This window comes from Heterodontus francisci, chromosome 24 (genome assembly GCF_036365525.1).
Source record: "Heterodontus francisci isolate sHetFra1 chromosome 24, sHetFra1.hap1, whole genome shotgun sequence".
NCBI classification, from domain to species: Eukaryota; Metazoa; Chordata; class Chondrichthyes; order Heterodontiformes; family Heterodontidae; genus Heterodontus; species Heterodontus francisci.
The window spans coordinates 17,353,822-17,369,359 of record NC_090394.1 but is presented as its reverse complement, the minus strand read 5'-3'; the positions used below and the strand labels follow the sequence as shown (position 1 = coordinate 17,369,359).

The window sequence follows — 15,538 nt, the reverse complement described above, 5'->3', positions numbered from 1 at the left end:
CTTGCAGCACAGAAGGAGATCATTTAACCCATCAAAGAGCCAAACCCCAGCTTTTTCCCTATAATCCTGCGAGTTAGTCCCCTTAAAGCACATTTCCAAAATACCTTTTAAAAGTTCCTCTGGAATCTGATTCCACCACCCTTTCGAGCAGGGAGTTCCAGATTGTAACAACCCTCTATGTGAAGACGTTTCTCACTTCCCTCCAGTTATTTGCTAATTGTTTTAAATCTATGACCTCTGGTTACCGACCCACTTGCCCGAGGAAATAGTTTCTTCCAACATGTTTTATCAAAACCCTTCATTAATTTGAATTCCTCTATTCGGTCTTCCCTTAACCTTCTCTGCTTTAAGGAGAACAATACCAGCTTCTCCAATCTCTCACTGAACTGAACTCCCTCATCCCTGGTATCATCCTGGTAAACCTCCTTTGAATAAGTGGAAGTTGAAATCTGTTAGTAGAATAGGTCATTGTCATTGGAGAAAATTACCTCTGTTCTGGTAATGAGGTGCCCGCAGCCTTGTGCTGTTACCCTCAGTACACTCTGCATACTCTTGTTGACAACAGTGACCATGATGTGTCCCAGCTCTCCTTTCCTCGTCTGGTTCAGCGTGTGATACAGTTCTGCTTTTGCACTGCCTCTTCCATTAGAGCAAAAAGCCAATTCGACTCCATCCTCATTTGATCCACCTTTGACACAGAAAGGCAATTGACATTTAATAATAATTTGTGCAATAGAACAAAAAGATATTGGGAAATAGTGAAACAAAGTACAGGAGATAAACTAGTTTAATGAACAACAAAAATATTAAAAATCTCAAAGAACAACACTTATTTTTTCTCCTATTTTCTCAGACAGCAGGTGCTTGTAATGCTGTAACCATTTACACCTCCTCTCGACCCATCTATTTACAAAACCCATTATCTCCCCCTTTGGCTTTGTACCATTATCCCTTTTGTCATTTAATCACTCCTGCCTTCTATCCTATCACAGACATTCCCTTTTGTTCTTCCCTTCTCCCCACCCCTACCACTTTTTCTTGGCTCTGTACTTGTTTAAAAACTATTAAATCTCCAACATCCAGTTCTGATGAAAGGTCACTGACCTGGAATGTTAACTCCATTTCTCTCCACAGATGCTGCCTGACTTGCTGAATGTTTCCAATATTTTATATTTATATTATTAAAAATCAAGATTTGAGTTTCCCTTTTAAATCTATTTTGTTTTGTTCACCCGTCAAGATGATAACTAAATCCTAGTCTGGAAACTGCACCATACGTCAACAGGTCCAGAGCAGGATGTTGGGCGCAATTTCCACTGTGATCACACTTTGGACAGTCAATGATCGCCAAGAGGAGCCAGCATGTGATTGAATCTGTATCCTTGTTATAATGTGGTCAATGAGCTGCTAGCATGAAACATACTTCTCAATAGGCAGCTCAATTTCCTGGAGGTGGTTGCATGTGAAGAATTTCCAGCAGCACCTCAAAGGGGTGTAGGATTTATTTTATTTGTTTGTGGGAGGTGAGCGTTGCTGGCCAGGCCAGCATTTATTGCCCATTCCTAATTCCCCTTGACAAAGTGGTGGTGAGCTGCCTTCTTGAACCACTGCAGTCCTTGGGGTGTGGGTACACCAACAGTGCTGTTAGGAAGGGAGTTCCAGGATTATGACCCAGCAACAGTGAAGGAATGGCGTTATAGGATGGGGTGTCGCTTGGAGGGGAACTTGCAAGTGGTGGTGTTCCCATGCATCTGCTGCCCTTGTCCTTCTAGGTGGTAAAGGTCATGGGTTTGGAAGGTGCTGTCGAAGGAGGCTTGGTACGTTACTGTAGTGCATCTTGTAGATGGTACACATTGCAGCAACTGTGCGTCGGTGGTGAAGGGGGTGCCAATCAAGCGGGCTGCTTTGTCCTGGATGGTGTCAAGCTTCTTGAGTGTTGTTGGAGCTGTTACCCATCCAGGCAAGTGGACAGTATTCCATCACACTCCTGACTTGTGCCTTGTACTTGGTGGACAGGCAATGGGGAGTCAGGAGGTGAGTTACTCGCTGCAGAATTTCCAGCCTCTGACCAGCTCTTGTAGCCACAGCATTTATGTGGCTGTTCTAGTAATCCCCAGGTTGTTGATAGTGGGGGATTCATCAATGGTAATGCCATTGAACATCAAGGGGAGATGGTCATTGCCTGGCATTTGTGTGGCGTGAATGTTACTTGCCACTTATCAGCCCAAGCCTGGATGTTGTCCAGGTCTTGTCTTGCTGCATGTGGACATCGGTTGCTTCAGTATCTCAGAAGTCGCAGACCATGCAGAAGATTGTGCAATCATCAGCGAACTTCCCCACTTCTGACCTTATGATGGACAGAAGGACATTAATGAAGCAGCTGAAGATGTTTGGGTGTAAGACACACACTGAAGAACTCCTGCAGTGATGTCCTGGGACTGAGATGATTGACCTACAACAACAACCCCATCTTCCTTTGTGCTAGGTATGACTCCAACCAGCAAAGACCTTTTCCCCTGATTCCCATTGACTCCAGTTTTGCTAGGGCTCCTTGTCAAATGCTGCCTTGATGTCAAGGGCAGTAACTCTCACCTCACCTCTGGAGTTCAGCTTTTTTTGTTTGGATGAAGGCTGTAATGAGGTCAGGAGCTGAGTGGCCCTGACAGAACCCAAACTGAGCGTCAGTGAGCAGATTATTGCTGAGCAATTGCCGCTTGATAGCAATGTCGATGACACCTTCCATCACTTTGCTGATGATCGACAGCAGACTGATTTTTTTTACTCTTTAATGCGATGCGGGCGTCACTGGCAGGCCAGCATCTGTTGCCCATCACTAATTGCCCTTGATGTGAGTGGCTTGCTAGGCCATTTCAGAGAGCAGTTAAGAGTCAACCATGTTGCTGTGGGTCTGGAGCCACATGTAGGCCAGGCCAGGTAAGGACAACAGATTTCCTTCCCTAAAGGACATTAGTGAACCAGATGGGTTTTTACAACAATCGATGATAGTTTCATAGCACCATTATATTTTTATTTTTATATTTGATATTTAGAGATACAGCACTGAAACAGGCCCTTCGGCCCACCGAGTCTGTGCCGACCAACAATCACCCATTTATACTAACCCTGCAGTAATCCCGTATTCCCTACCACCTACCTACACTAGGGACAATTTACAAAAGCCAATTTGCCTATCACCTGCAAGTCTTTGGCTGTGGGAGGAAACCGGAGCACCCGGCGAAAACCCACACGGTCACAGGGAGAACTTGCAAACTCCGCACAGGCAGTACCCAGAATCGAACCTGGGTCCCTGGAGCTGTAAGGCTGCGGTGAATTCCACCAGCTGCCATGGTGGGATTTGAACCTGTGTCCCCAGGGCATTAGGTCTGGGTGTCTGGATTACTAGTCCAGTGACATTATCACTGCGCCACCATCTCCTCTAATCAGGCGGTCATTGCCTGGGTTGGACTTATCCTGCTTTTTGTGCAGAGGACATACATGGGCAATTTTTCACATTGCCGGGTAGATGTCAGTGTTGTAGCTCTACTGGAACATTGGCTAGGGGCGCAGCTAGTTCTAGAACACAAGTCTTCAGTACTATTGCCGGAATGTTGTCAGGGCCCATAGCCTTTGCCGTATCCAGTGCCTTCAGCTGTTTCTTGATATCACGTGGAGTGAATCAGATTGGCTGAAGACTGGCATCTGTGATGCTGGGGAACTCAGGAGGAGGCCAAGATGGATCATCCACTTGGGAGTTCTGGCTGAAGATGGATGTAAATGCTTCAGCCTTGTCTTTTGCACTGATGTGCTGGACTCCCTCATCGTTGAGGAAGGGGATATTTGTGGAGCTGTCTCCTCCTGTCAGTTGTTTAATTGTCCACCACCATTCATGGCTGGATGTGGCAGGATTGCAGAGCTTAGAGCTGATCCGTTGATTGTGGGATCATTTAGCCCTGTCTATTGCATGCTGCTTCCGCTGTTTGGCATGCAAGTAGTCCTGTGGTGTAGCTTCACCAGGCTGACACCTAATTTTTAGGTATGCCTAGTGCTGCTCCTGGCATGCCCTCCTGCATTCCTCATTGAACCAGGGTTGGTCCCCCAGCTTGATGGTAATGGTAGAGTGGGGGATATGCCAGGCCATGAGGTTACAGATTGTGGTTGAATACAATTCTGCTGCTAGTGGCCCACAGCACCTAAGGAACCTATGGCGCCTCAGTTTTCAGTTACCACATCTGTTCGAAATCTATCCCAATTAGCACGGTGGTAGTGACACATAACACGATGGTGAGTCCCCTCAGTGTGAAGACCGGACTTCGTCTCCACAAGGACTGTGCGATAGTTACAATACTGTCATGGACAGATGCATCTGTGACAGGTAGATTGGTAAGGACGAGGTAAAGTAGGTTTTTCCCTCTTGTTGGTTCCCTCACCACCTGGCGCATACCCAGTCGAGCAGCTATATCCTTTTGGACTCGGCCAGCTCAGTCAGTAATGGTGCTACTGAGCTATTCTTGGTGATGGACATTGACGTCCCCCACCCAGAGTACATTCTGTGCCCTTGCTACCCTCAGTGCTTCTTCCAATTGGTGTTCAACAAGGAGAAGCACTGATTCATCAGCCAAGTAGTGGAGTGGGGGGGGGGGTGCGATAGCTGGAAATCAGCAGGAGGTTTCCTTGCCCATGTTTGACCTGACTCCATGAGACTTCATGGGGTCCAGAGTCAATGTTGAGGACCCCTAGGGCAACTCCCTCCCGACAGCATACCACTGTGCCGCCACATCTGGCTCCTTCTGATGAAAGGTCACAGACCTGAAATGTTAACTCTGCTTCTTTCTCCACAGATGCTGCCTGACCTACTGAGTATTTCCAGCACTTCCTGTTTTTATTTCAGATTTACAGCATCTGCAGTATTTTGCTTTTATTTTAGTGTAATTTGTTGGAGTGTATATCAATTGATTAGAGAAACTGCATTTCTCCAGGGTGATACTTTTTCAGAGAGAAGTGTTACTGAAACCAGCCAAAGATGCAGTAGATGCAGAAGGAAATGTATGGAAATTAAACAAATGTGTTTATGGCCTGAATGATGCTTCCAGGGTGGTACCTCTTTGGTGAGATTGTTTTGCTGAAAATAGGTTGTGTAAAAGCAGATCCTATCGTGTTTTATTGGTATCACAAAGGGAAATGTTCAGGCATCTTCATAATGCATGCTGACGATTTCTTGTACAGTGCCAGTGTGGAATTTGAGAACCGTGTTATGAATAATATTCAATTAGAATTTAAAATTGGGAGTCAGGCTTGTGGGGCTTTTAAATATATTGGTTTAGATATTAAGCAGAGTAGGTCTGAACTAACTTTAAACCAACAATCTTATTAACGGAGTGTTACTCCCATCTTGGTTAATCATTCTAAGTTATTACAGAAAGATGATGTTATATTTAAAGAGGAGACAAAACAATTGCGAAGCTTGAGTGGTCAGTTGAACTGGTTGGGCACTCAGACTAGATCAGAAGCTACTTTTGATGTGTTTGAGTTAAGTATGACAATGAAACACACGAATAGAGATTGTTTTAAAGGTAAATAAAACATTAAAAAATTATATCTGGAGAAATGACCCAAAGAACATGGAACTAGCCATTTTTATGAATGCTTCACATGCTAATCTTCCTGATGGGTATTCGAGTGCAACTGGTTTCATATTTCTTATGGGTGGAAATGGGAATTGTTGTCCTTTAGCTTGGGAAGCTAAGGGCTGAATTTACTGGGATGGCTGAAGTTCTGCTGTTGGGGCCGAAAGTGGGAGGCAACACTGCATCGGCAGGCGGCAGGACCCGGGGCCGGATTTTGCTGCTGGGGCTACCATCCCATTAAGGATAGTGGCCCGCCCCAAAGAGCAGCCAGCCAAATCAGAGGCTGCTAGCAAAATGGCATGGCGGCCGGAAGTCATCGGACACCTCTCCCCCCCTCAACTCCTTGCTATGTCATTTTGGCAGCCTTCCTGCCTCCCAGGCCATCCCCAAAGGGCACAGAAAATTCTGGCTTAAGAAAATAAAAAGTTATCAAAGATACTTTAGCTGCTGAAACACTGGCTCTTGTGGCAGTGGATATAGGATCCTATTTGTCAAATATTTTAAGTGAGGTCCTTTACAAGAGGCGTACTGAAGACAGTATACCCATTGAATATTAAGTAGATAATTCTTCATGATGGGATAATTATGGGGGAGGCGCTGGCATAGTGGTTATGTCACTAGACTAGTAACCAGAGCCCCAGGATAATGGTCTGGGACAGGGGTTCGAATCCCACCACGGCAAATGGTACATTGAATTCAATTAATAAATCTGAAATTAAAAAGCTAGAATAGTGGTGATCATGAAACCATTGTCGATTGTTGTAAGAACCTATCTGCTTCACTAATGTCCTTCAGGGAAGGAAATCTACCATCCTTGCCCAGTCTGGCTTACATGAGACCCCAGACCCACAGCAATGTGGCTGACTCTCAAATGCCCTCTGAAATGGCCTAGCAAGCTATTCAGTTGTATTAAAGTCTAAGAAAAAGAACAGAACAGGACAGACCATCCGACATTGATCTAGGCACCAGAAACGACAATGGCAAACCCAGCCCTGTCGCTCTTGCAAAGTCCTCCTCATTAGCATCTGGGGGCTTTGTCAAAATTGGTAGACCTGGCCGAGTCCAAAAAGGACATAGCTGCTAGACTGGGTCTGTGGCAGGTGGTGAGGGAACCAACAAGAGGGAAAAACCTACTTGACCTCGTCCTCACCAATCTACCTGTTGCAGATGCATCTGTCCATGACAGTATTGGTAGGAGTGACCACCGCACAGCCCTTGTGGAGACGAGGTCCTGTCTTCACACTGAGGGTACCCACCATCGTGTTGTCTGGCACTACAACCGTGCTAAATGCGATAGATTTTGAACAGACCTAGCAATGCAAAACTGAGCATCCATAAGGCGCTGTGGGTTGTCAGCAGCTGCAGAATTGTATTCAACCACAATCTGTAACCACAAGACCCAGCATAACCCCCACTCTACCATTACCATCAAGCCGGGGGACCAACCCTGGTTCAATGAAGAGTGCAGGAGGGCATTCCGAAGCTACAACACAGGACTACTTGCATGCCAAACAGCAGAAGCAGCATACAATAGACAGAGCTGAGCAATCCCACAACCAATGGATCAGATGAAAGCTCTGCAGTCCTGCCACATCCAGTCATGAATGGTGGTGGACAATTAAGCAACTGACAGGAGGAGGAAGCTCCTCAAATATCCCCTTCCTCAACGATGGCAGAGCCTAGCACATCAGTGCAAAAGACAAGTCTGAAACATTTGCAACAATCTTCAGCCAGAAGTGCCGAGTTGATGATCCATCTCGGCCTCCTTCTGAGGTCCCCAGCATCACAAATGCCAGTCTTCAGCCAATCAGATTCACTCCACGTGATATCAAGAAATGACTGAAGGCACTGGATACTGCAAAGGCTATGGACCCTGACAACATTCCAACAATAGTACTGAAGACTTGTGCTCCAGAACTAGCCGTGCCCCTAGCCCAGCTGTTCCAGTACAGCTACAACACTGGCATCTACCAGGCAATGTGGAAAATTGCCCAGGTAGGTCCTGTGCACAAAAAGCAGGACGAGTCGGACCCGGCCAATTACTGCCCTATCAGTCTACCCCTGATTATCAGCAAAGTGATGGGAGGGGTCATCGACAGTGTTATCAAGGGGCATTTGTTTAGCAATAACCTTTTCACTGAAGCTTAGTTTGGGTTGTGTCAGGGCCACTCAGCTCCTGACTGCATTACAGCCTTGGTCCAAACATGGACAAAAGAGTTGAACTCCAGAGGTGAGGTGAGAGTGACTGCCCTTGACATCAAGGCAGCATTTGACCGAGTATGGCATCAAGGAGGGGTGGTAAAACTGGAGTCAATGGGAATCAGGGAGTAAACTCGCTGTTTGGAGTCATACCTAACACAAAGGAAGATGGTTGTGGTTGCTGGAGGTCAATCTCAGTCCCAGGACATTACTGCAGGTGTTCCTCAGGGTTGTGTCCTAGGCCCAACCATCTTCAGCTGCTTCACCAATGACCTTCCCTCCATCATAAGGTCAGAAGCGGGGATATTCGCTGATGATTGCACAATGTTCATCACCATTCACGACTCCTCAGATACTGAAGCAGCACGTGTTCATATGCAGCAAGATCTGGACAACATCCAGGCTTGGGCTGATAAGTGGCAAGTAACATTCGCGCCACAAAAGTGCCAGGCAATGACCATCTCAAACAAGAGAGAATCTAAATATCTCCCCTTGACGTTCAATGGCATTACCATCGCTGAATCCCCCACTATCAATATCCTGGGGATCACCATTGACCAGAAACTGAACTGGACCAGCCACATAAATGCTGTGGCTACAACAACAGCTCAGAGGCAAGTAACTCACCTCCTGGCCCCACCCCCCCCCCCCCCCCCCCCCAATGCCTGTCCACCATCTACAAGGTATAAGTTAGGAGTGGGATGGAATACTCTGCACATGCCTGGATGTGTGCTACTCCAACACCACTCAAGAAGCCTGACACCATACAGGACAAAGCAGCCCGCTTGATTGGCACCCCAACTACAACCTTAAACATTCACTCCCTCCACCACTGACACACAGTGGCAGCAGTGTGTACCATCTACAAGATGCACTGCAGCAACTCACAAAGGCTCCTTCAACAGCACCTTCCAAACCGGCGACCTCTACCACCCAGAAGGACAAGGGCAACAGATGCATGGGAATGCCACCACCTGCAAGTTCCTCTCCAAGTCACACACCATCCTGACTTGGAACTATATCGCCGTTCCTTCACTATCGCTGGATCAAAGTTCTGGAACTCCATTCCTAACAGCACTGTGGCTGTAGCTGCACCCCAAGGACTGCAGAGGTTCAAGAAGGCAGCTCACCACCACCTGCTCAAGGGCAATTTGGGATGGGCAATAAATGCTGGCATAGCCAACGACGACCACATCCCCTGAACGAATAAAAAAAAGTATACTCTATGAAAAGTGAGGGTGAGAAAAGATTACAGATTGACTTTGCTGTCTTGAAACAAATGCTGGAGAGAAAGGAAATCTCTAAAATTAAATGGGTGGATGCAAGTCATCAACTGCCTGACTGCTCTTCAAAAAGAAATGCATGTACAAAAAATTGTTTGAGGTCCTAGAGGAGGGACGTCTCGCAATGTAATGCTTTGTACAGAATATGGAGGTTTTTGATTTAAATTGTTTTGCAATTTTGGTTTTACATCTTAACTCTAGTTTTTATTTGAAGAGCGAGAGGGCAATTTGTTAATTGTATATTTGTGGTGTTTAATTGCATGCAGGTGGTGGGCTTTAATTGGGGATTTACTTGAGCCCCTATAAATAGACACAGGCTGAAACTCTAGCTGTTGGATTAGCAGGTGCATGCTTGTCATGCTGAACTCTGTAAATAAATATAAAAATGTGTGAAGATTAACTCCAGTTCTATCCTTCACCACATGGCTTTCTGGATTAAAACATAAGGTATGGGGATTCAGACAATGTAGAGCAGCAGGCATTCTTTGCGCAGGACTTAAAGCAGCAAATTACATTTGGGATCCTTTAAGGCTCTGTACTCACAAGTGACTGCCATAGTGGTGATTTTACTGAATTAGTAATCTAGTGGCTACGCTAATGCTCTGGGGATTTGGGTTCAAATCCCACCATGGTAGCTGGTAGAATTTAAATTCAATTAAAATTAATAAAAATCTAGAATTGAAAGCTAGTCTCAGTAATGGTGCTATGAAACTATCATTGTCGTAAAAACCCATCTGGTTCACTAGTGTCCTTTAGGGAAGGAAATCTGCCATTCTTACCTGGTCTGACCTACATGTGACTCCAGACCCACAGCAATGTGGCTGACTCTTAACTGCCCTCTGAAATGGCCTAGCAAGCCACTCCGTTGTCAAGGGCAATTAGGGAAGGACAACAAATGCTGGCCTTGCCAGATGCCCACATCCCATGAAAGAATCATAAAAAATAAGTTGAAACGGGAGGTGAAGAGGAAAATATGTCTGACAAAGGGAGAATATGAGAACAGAATGGTAGGCAACATAAAAGGGAACCCAAAAATCTTCTACCAGTATGTAAGTAGTAAACAGGTAGTAAAATGGGGAGTGGGGCCTATTAGGGACAAAGAAGGTAATATATGCTTAGAGGTGAAGGGCAAGGCTAGAATATTTAATGAGTACATTGTATCGATGTTAACTAAGGAAGAGGAATCTGACGAAATATCTGTAGAAGCAGAGAGACTACAGGCAATGGATAGTGAAGTATAAAGGGCTGAAAGGGTTAAGGTTTGAGACAGTGAGAGTGGTGATGGTGTAATAGTCACTTAAGTGTTAGGTTTGGAAGAAGCTAGAAGCAACACGAGGCATGCTAGCTCGACAGGAATGTGCAGAGTGTAAATAGTTATATGTATATAATAAATGAGTTACTCTTTAGTCCTATAAATACTCCAAGACTTCTGTAGACAATACTCAATCTACACTACAACAATACACAATATGGTGGCAGTGGTAAACAACCAAAGAATTTAAAGAAAAATGTTTGCTAGTACAGTATAGCCTGAAAACTGAAGAAAACTGCTTACCCGCAGAAGAGGCTGTGAAGCGCTCCAGGGCTGCTTCAACAGGGACAGTTGCTTCTGCACAGCAATACAGGCTGCACCACAGAAGCGTGGTGGCCTGCAAGAAGAATCCAGCGATCAGACAAGTCACGGTAGCGAAGGTCAGGGATCGGGAAAGAAGCCCTTTGAAAAGGTTGCAGTAATTTTCCAACGGCATTGTGTACAAAAGCAAAAAAAGGGGAAAGAACCAAATCCTGAACTTGGGCTGAACGCAAAGGCCAAAAGCAGGAAAACCTCGATGAAGCACAGAAACTGCCAAAGAGCAGGAAACCCCCATAAAAACACAGGAACTCCCGAACAGAGTGGGGCCACCTCCATTAAAGCAAGCAAGTCTAAAAAGAAAAAAAAGTTCTTAAAGAAAGGTCAACACTCCAAATAAATTCTATCAAAGAATGGATTCAAAACAAATGGTGCCTGAAAGCTTCCAGAATTGGGAAGGACCCAATCGGATACAGAATTGGTCACGGTGGAGGAAAAGATTTTAAAAATTTAGAGTAGCTTTTCAGCTACACACTAAAATAGAGACTGAGCCATTGCTGATGATGTGATTGTAAGGCAAGGCATAAATGAAGCTTCTGACAAATTTGAAGACGTGTTGCAAGCATTCGACAAATATTTCAATTTGAAAAGTAATAAGATCCTGGAAAGGGCAAAATTTAATAAGAGAGTCCAGAAGATAGGTGAAGCTGTGGATGCTGTCATTAATAACTTGTACAGATTGGCTGAGGGATGCGGGTACAGAGAACTGAAGTCTGAGTTGATCAGGGACCGAATAGTAGTGGGACTAGTTGATGAGTCCTTGTCAGACCTCTTGCAGTCCAAAGATAACCTCGTATTCGAGAAAGTGATTCAGATGGTGTGGCAGGCAGAAGTCCGAAGACTAAACAAAGCTACTCTGCGTCCTGAAGAGAGACCTTGGATCAGAAAAAAATCTCATGACGGTTCAGTTCCTGAAACCCAGGATGGAAAAGCTATCTCTGGATAAGAAGGTACACAGAGGTGAGAAAGTGCACGACACTGGTAAACTGTCAGAACTGTGGAGCCAGAAAGACGCACAGACATGATCAGTCTCCTGTTAATAAAGAAGGATGCTTTAATTGCAAAAAGACAGGGCACTTTGGAAAGATGTGCCAGAGCAAGACCTCTCAGATTTACAAAACAAAAAGCCTTCACACATAGAGCGGTGAATGAGGTGGAACAACTTCCAGTGGAAGATAAACCAAGAGACTTCCCAGGGGAAATTAACAACCCCAATCAAGGATTTTGGATCAATGTCTATGTCAATGGGCATATTAGGAATTTCAAATTGGACACAGGTGCAAGTGTTATAATTCTGTCAGACCAAGAGCCATGGTTGATGAGACATTGCTTACAACAAGTGGACACACAGTTGCATGGTCCAGGAGGAATCCAACTGAAGGTGAAGGGTAAGCTTCAAGCAACTCTCCAATATAAAGGAAGACAGATTATGGAAACCCTATACGTTTTGAAAAACCAAGAATTTTCCCTGTCAAGCAGAAAAGCGTGCTTTGACCTACATCTATTCAAAAGTGGATGAAGCCAAACACCAGAGTCAAACAGTTGCCTTCAAGCAGACTATACGTACTGTTCTGTGTTGTTGCTCTATTTGTTGCGTTGCTAGGACGTTCTGGAGAGAATTCTAGACTCTGGATAAAGTCAACTAATAACTCGATTATTTACATTGATTATATACACTCTCCGCAAGCCTCCTAAGCCAGCATCCTCTGTGCTGCTATCTCTTCTTCTCCTCAAGCCCATACCATGTGACTGTTACATCATCGCTCTTACAGTGGAAGGTGTCACTCTCACTGTCTTCAGTATTAACCCTTTACATCCTTATACTATGCCCCTCGTCTTCTGTGGATCTGCCATTATACTTTCACTGCTCGCTATGTGTCTCAAGAAACGAATTGAAGTCTTGGAAAATTTGCACTTCTCATTTAGAGTTAGTCCTGCTTCTTGAAGTCTCTGTAGAACCTGCTGAACTTTTTGGTCGTCTTCCTCTACTGACTGTCCATGTATCAGGATGTCATCCATGTGACAAATAACTCCTTTGAACCTTTCTAAGATGCTGGACATAGACCGTTGAAAGATCTCTGGTGCGGAAGTTATTCCAAAAAGTAACCCATTGAACCAAAACCACACAAAAGGTGTTATAAATGTGATCAATAATCTTGAGGTCTCAACTATGGGTACCTGCCAAAAACCCACTATTGGCATCGAGTTTTGTAAACATGGTGCTCTGACAGAGTTTTGCTAAACTGCCATCAAATATGGGCATGGGGTGAATCTCACGTGCCAATGCTTTGTTGAGCTGTGTTAAATCCACGCAAATAAGTAGAGTTCCATTTTGCTTTGGGACAGGAACCATGGCTGAACACCATTCCATTGATTGTGTTATCGGAGAGATAATGCCTATTCTTGTCATCTCATCCAATTGTTCTTAGACTTTGGTCATAAATGGATAAGATTTTCTTCTTGGTATGAAGATACACACTGGTCTGGCCCCTTCCTTCAGTGTGGTCCTGTATTCCGTCTTGAGTCCTCCGAGCCCTGTAAAAAGCTTTGGATATTCTACTTCAAAGAGATTGTTTACCTTTGTTTGCTTGACTTCATCTATTTTCTTAATCAACTGCAGTTCTAAACATACATTCCGACTCAGTAAGAAAAATTCTTGATTAGGCAAGACATAAGGTTTCTACCAGTTATCTCCCTCTATGCTGAAGAGTGACTTGGAGTTTGCCTTTTACTCTCAGTTGTGTCCCGCCTGTACCATGCAACTGTCTATCCGCCGATTGTAGGCAACCTCTCATTACTGGCTCTTGGTCAGACAGTACTGTGATGATAGCCCTGTGTCAAGTTTAAAATTCGTGAGGTGTCCATTCACGTAGATGTCCACCATCCAGACATCTTGATCTGGGTTATTAATTTCTCACGGTTATTTCGCATCTGGATATTGATGTACTTGATTCTCTGTGTGAAGGTCTTCTGCTTTGTAATCTTAAGCAAAGAAATTTTGCTCTGGCACATTTTCCCATAATGTCCAGTTTTTTTTTTACAATTAGAACACTCAGCTTTACTTGCTGGACACTGCTCCCATCTGAGGGTCTTCCTGGCTCTACAATATTGGCATGGTATCCCTGTGTCATGCACCTTCTTGCCTGTATGCGTTTTCTTTTCCATGAAGTGTTTCTCTGACTTTGGCCTCACAAAATGCACCGGCATTGGAATTCTCGTCAACGGCCCTAATCTGTTTGTGAACTTCAGCCTGTCTTACAATCTGAATGGCCTTTTCCAATGTAAGGTCTTCCTTGGATTGCAAAAGATCTGATAAGGATTCATCAGCTATGCCGATGACTATTGGTCTCTAATTAGTTCTGCCTTTAAATCCGCCATATTCTCATCCTTCTGCCAATCTAAACAGATCATTAATATAGAAATCTACAGATAAGCACCCGCTTATTAAATTTGGTTCTTTAGAAGATTTTATTACTACGAAGATTGAAATATTTATCAAAGGCTTGAAGTATCTCTTCAAATTTATTGGAAGCCTTGTTGATCCCTTGTCGGATAAATACATCGTCCGCAATTGCACCTGCTGTATATAAAAGGGTGTTCACTTGTTCCGCTTCTGATTTGGTATGTAATTTGAGAAGCAATCCTAAACCTTCGGAACCATTTCCTCCAGGAGGATCAGTTTTGTACCTGATTGGGTCCTTCTTGATGGTGGATGCTTTCAGGAATTGCAAATTTTGAAGCCATATTGCTTTCTTTAGTAGAGTTTTTCGGGTATTCCCTTTTCTTTAAGAAATTCTGTTTGTTTGCTTTTTGTTCCAGGCTTGCTTGCTTTTTTCATCAGAACTGATGGATGAAAGGTCACGGACCTGAAACGTTAACTCTGTTTCTCTCTCCACAGATGCTGCCTGACCTGCTGAGTATTTCCAGCACTTTCTGTTTTTATTAACCCTTTAACTCTTTATACCACATCTCCCCCGCAAATCTTTATCCAACATTTTCTCAAACATATATACATTCATGACTTACCTACTCCCCTCTCTCCATGTGCCCCCACCACCCCCACCCGCAAGTCTCTGACTTCACAGATTAAGTCTGACAGGAGGTTTGACAACTCTCCCTGACCTGGTTGTAGTCTGTCTGGGATGATAAGTAGTCTTCTTTGTAAGTTTGGTTTGCTGACCTGGTTGAACTTTACTACGGAGTGTAGCATTCAGTTCGCTTTGTGTTTGTTCATCTTCCTCTTGGTCCTCCAAATAAATTATTGGCGGTTGCTTTTGGGGAAGAGGAATGATATTCCTCCGATTCCTTCGTATGTTCCCTTCAGTCATGTGTATCACACACGATCGCTGATAGTCTTGTGTTTATGGATTATTGTACCTTCCCTTTCCAAGTCACGTATCCATACTCTTTGACCATTGTTAAATTTAGGTAAGCTTCTCACTTGAAATCATCTATTATATGCATATTTTATATATATATATATATGTTCAGGGAAGGATGCAAACTTCCACTTATACACTATCAACAGCAACAGTAGACCGTCTGACTCAACAGGACATGAATTGTGAACGAGATAGAGTTGTTTTCACAACAGTGGCCGGCAAGTATACAGAAACCTCATGAAATTTATCACGCCTGCCAGGCAAGCCCCCACCTGCCAAGAATAAGGAAAATTAATTTCGCCAGATGAGCATTGATTTTAAACTATTGTTGGTGAAGAAAGAACTTGCTTTAAAAAAGAATTGGGGACTTTGGCTGGAGAGAGACATTAGCATATCAACAGACAAGTACTTCAAAGGACA

The 15,538-nt window shown here is 44.3% G+C and overlaps 1 protein-coding gene across 3 annotated transcripts in view; it reads right to left on the bottom strand.

Moving 5' to 3' along the window:
- The window catches only part of LOC137383224 (uncharacterized), a 472,338-nt gene that overhangs the window by 93,702 nt on the left and 363,098 nt on the right, over positions 1 to 15,538 (bottom strand). For all 3 annotated transcript variants that reach the window (XM_068055726.1, XM_068055727.1, XM_068055728.1), the window contains exon 62: positions 489 to 688. In XM_068055726.1, the coding sequence (XP_067911827.1) occupies positions 489 to 688 (200 nt within the window). The remainder of the gene's footprint in view (positions 1 to 488; positions 689 to 15,538) is intronic.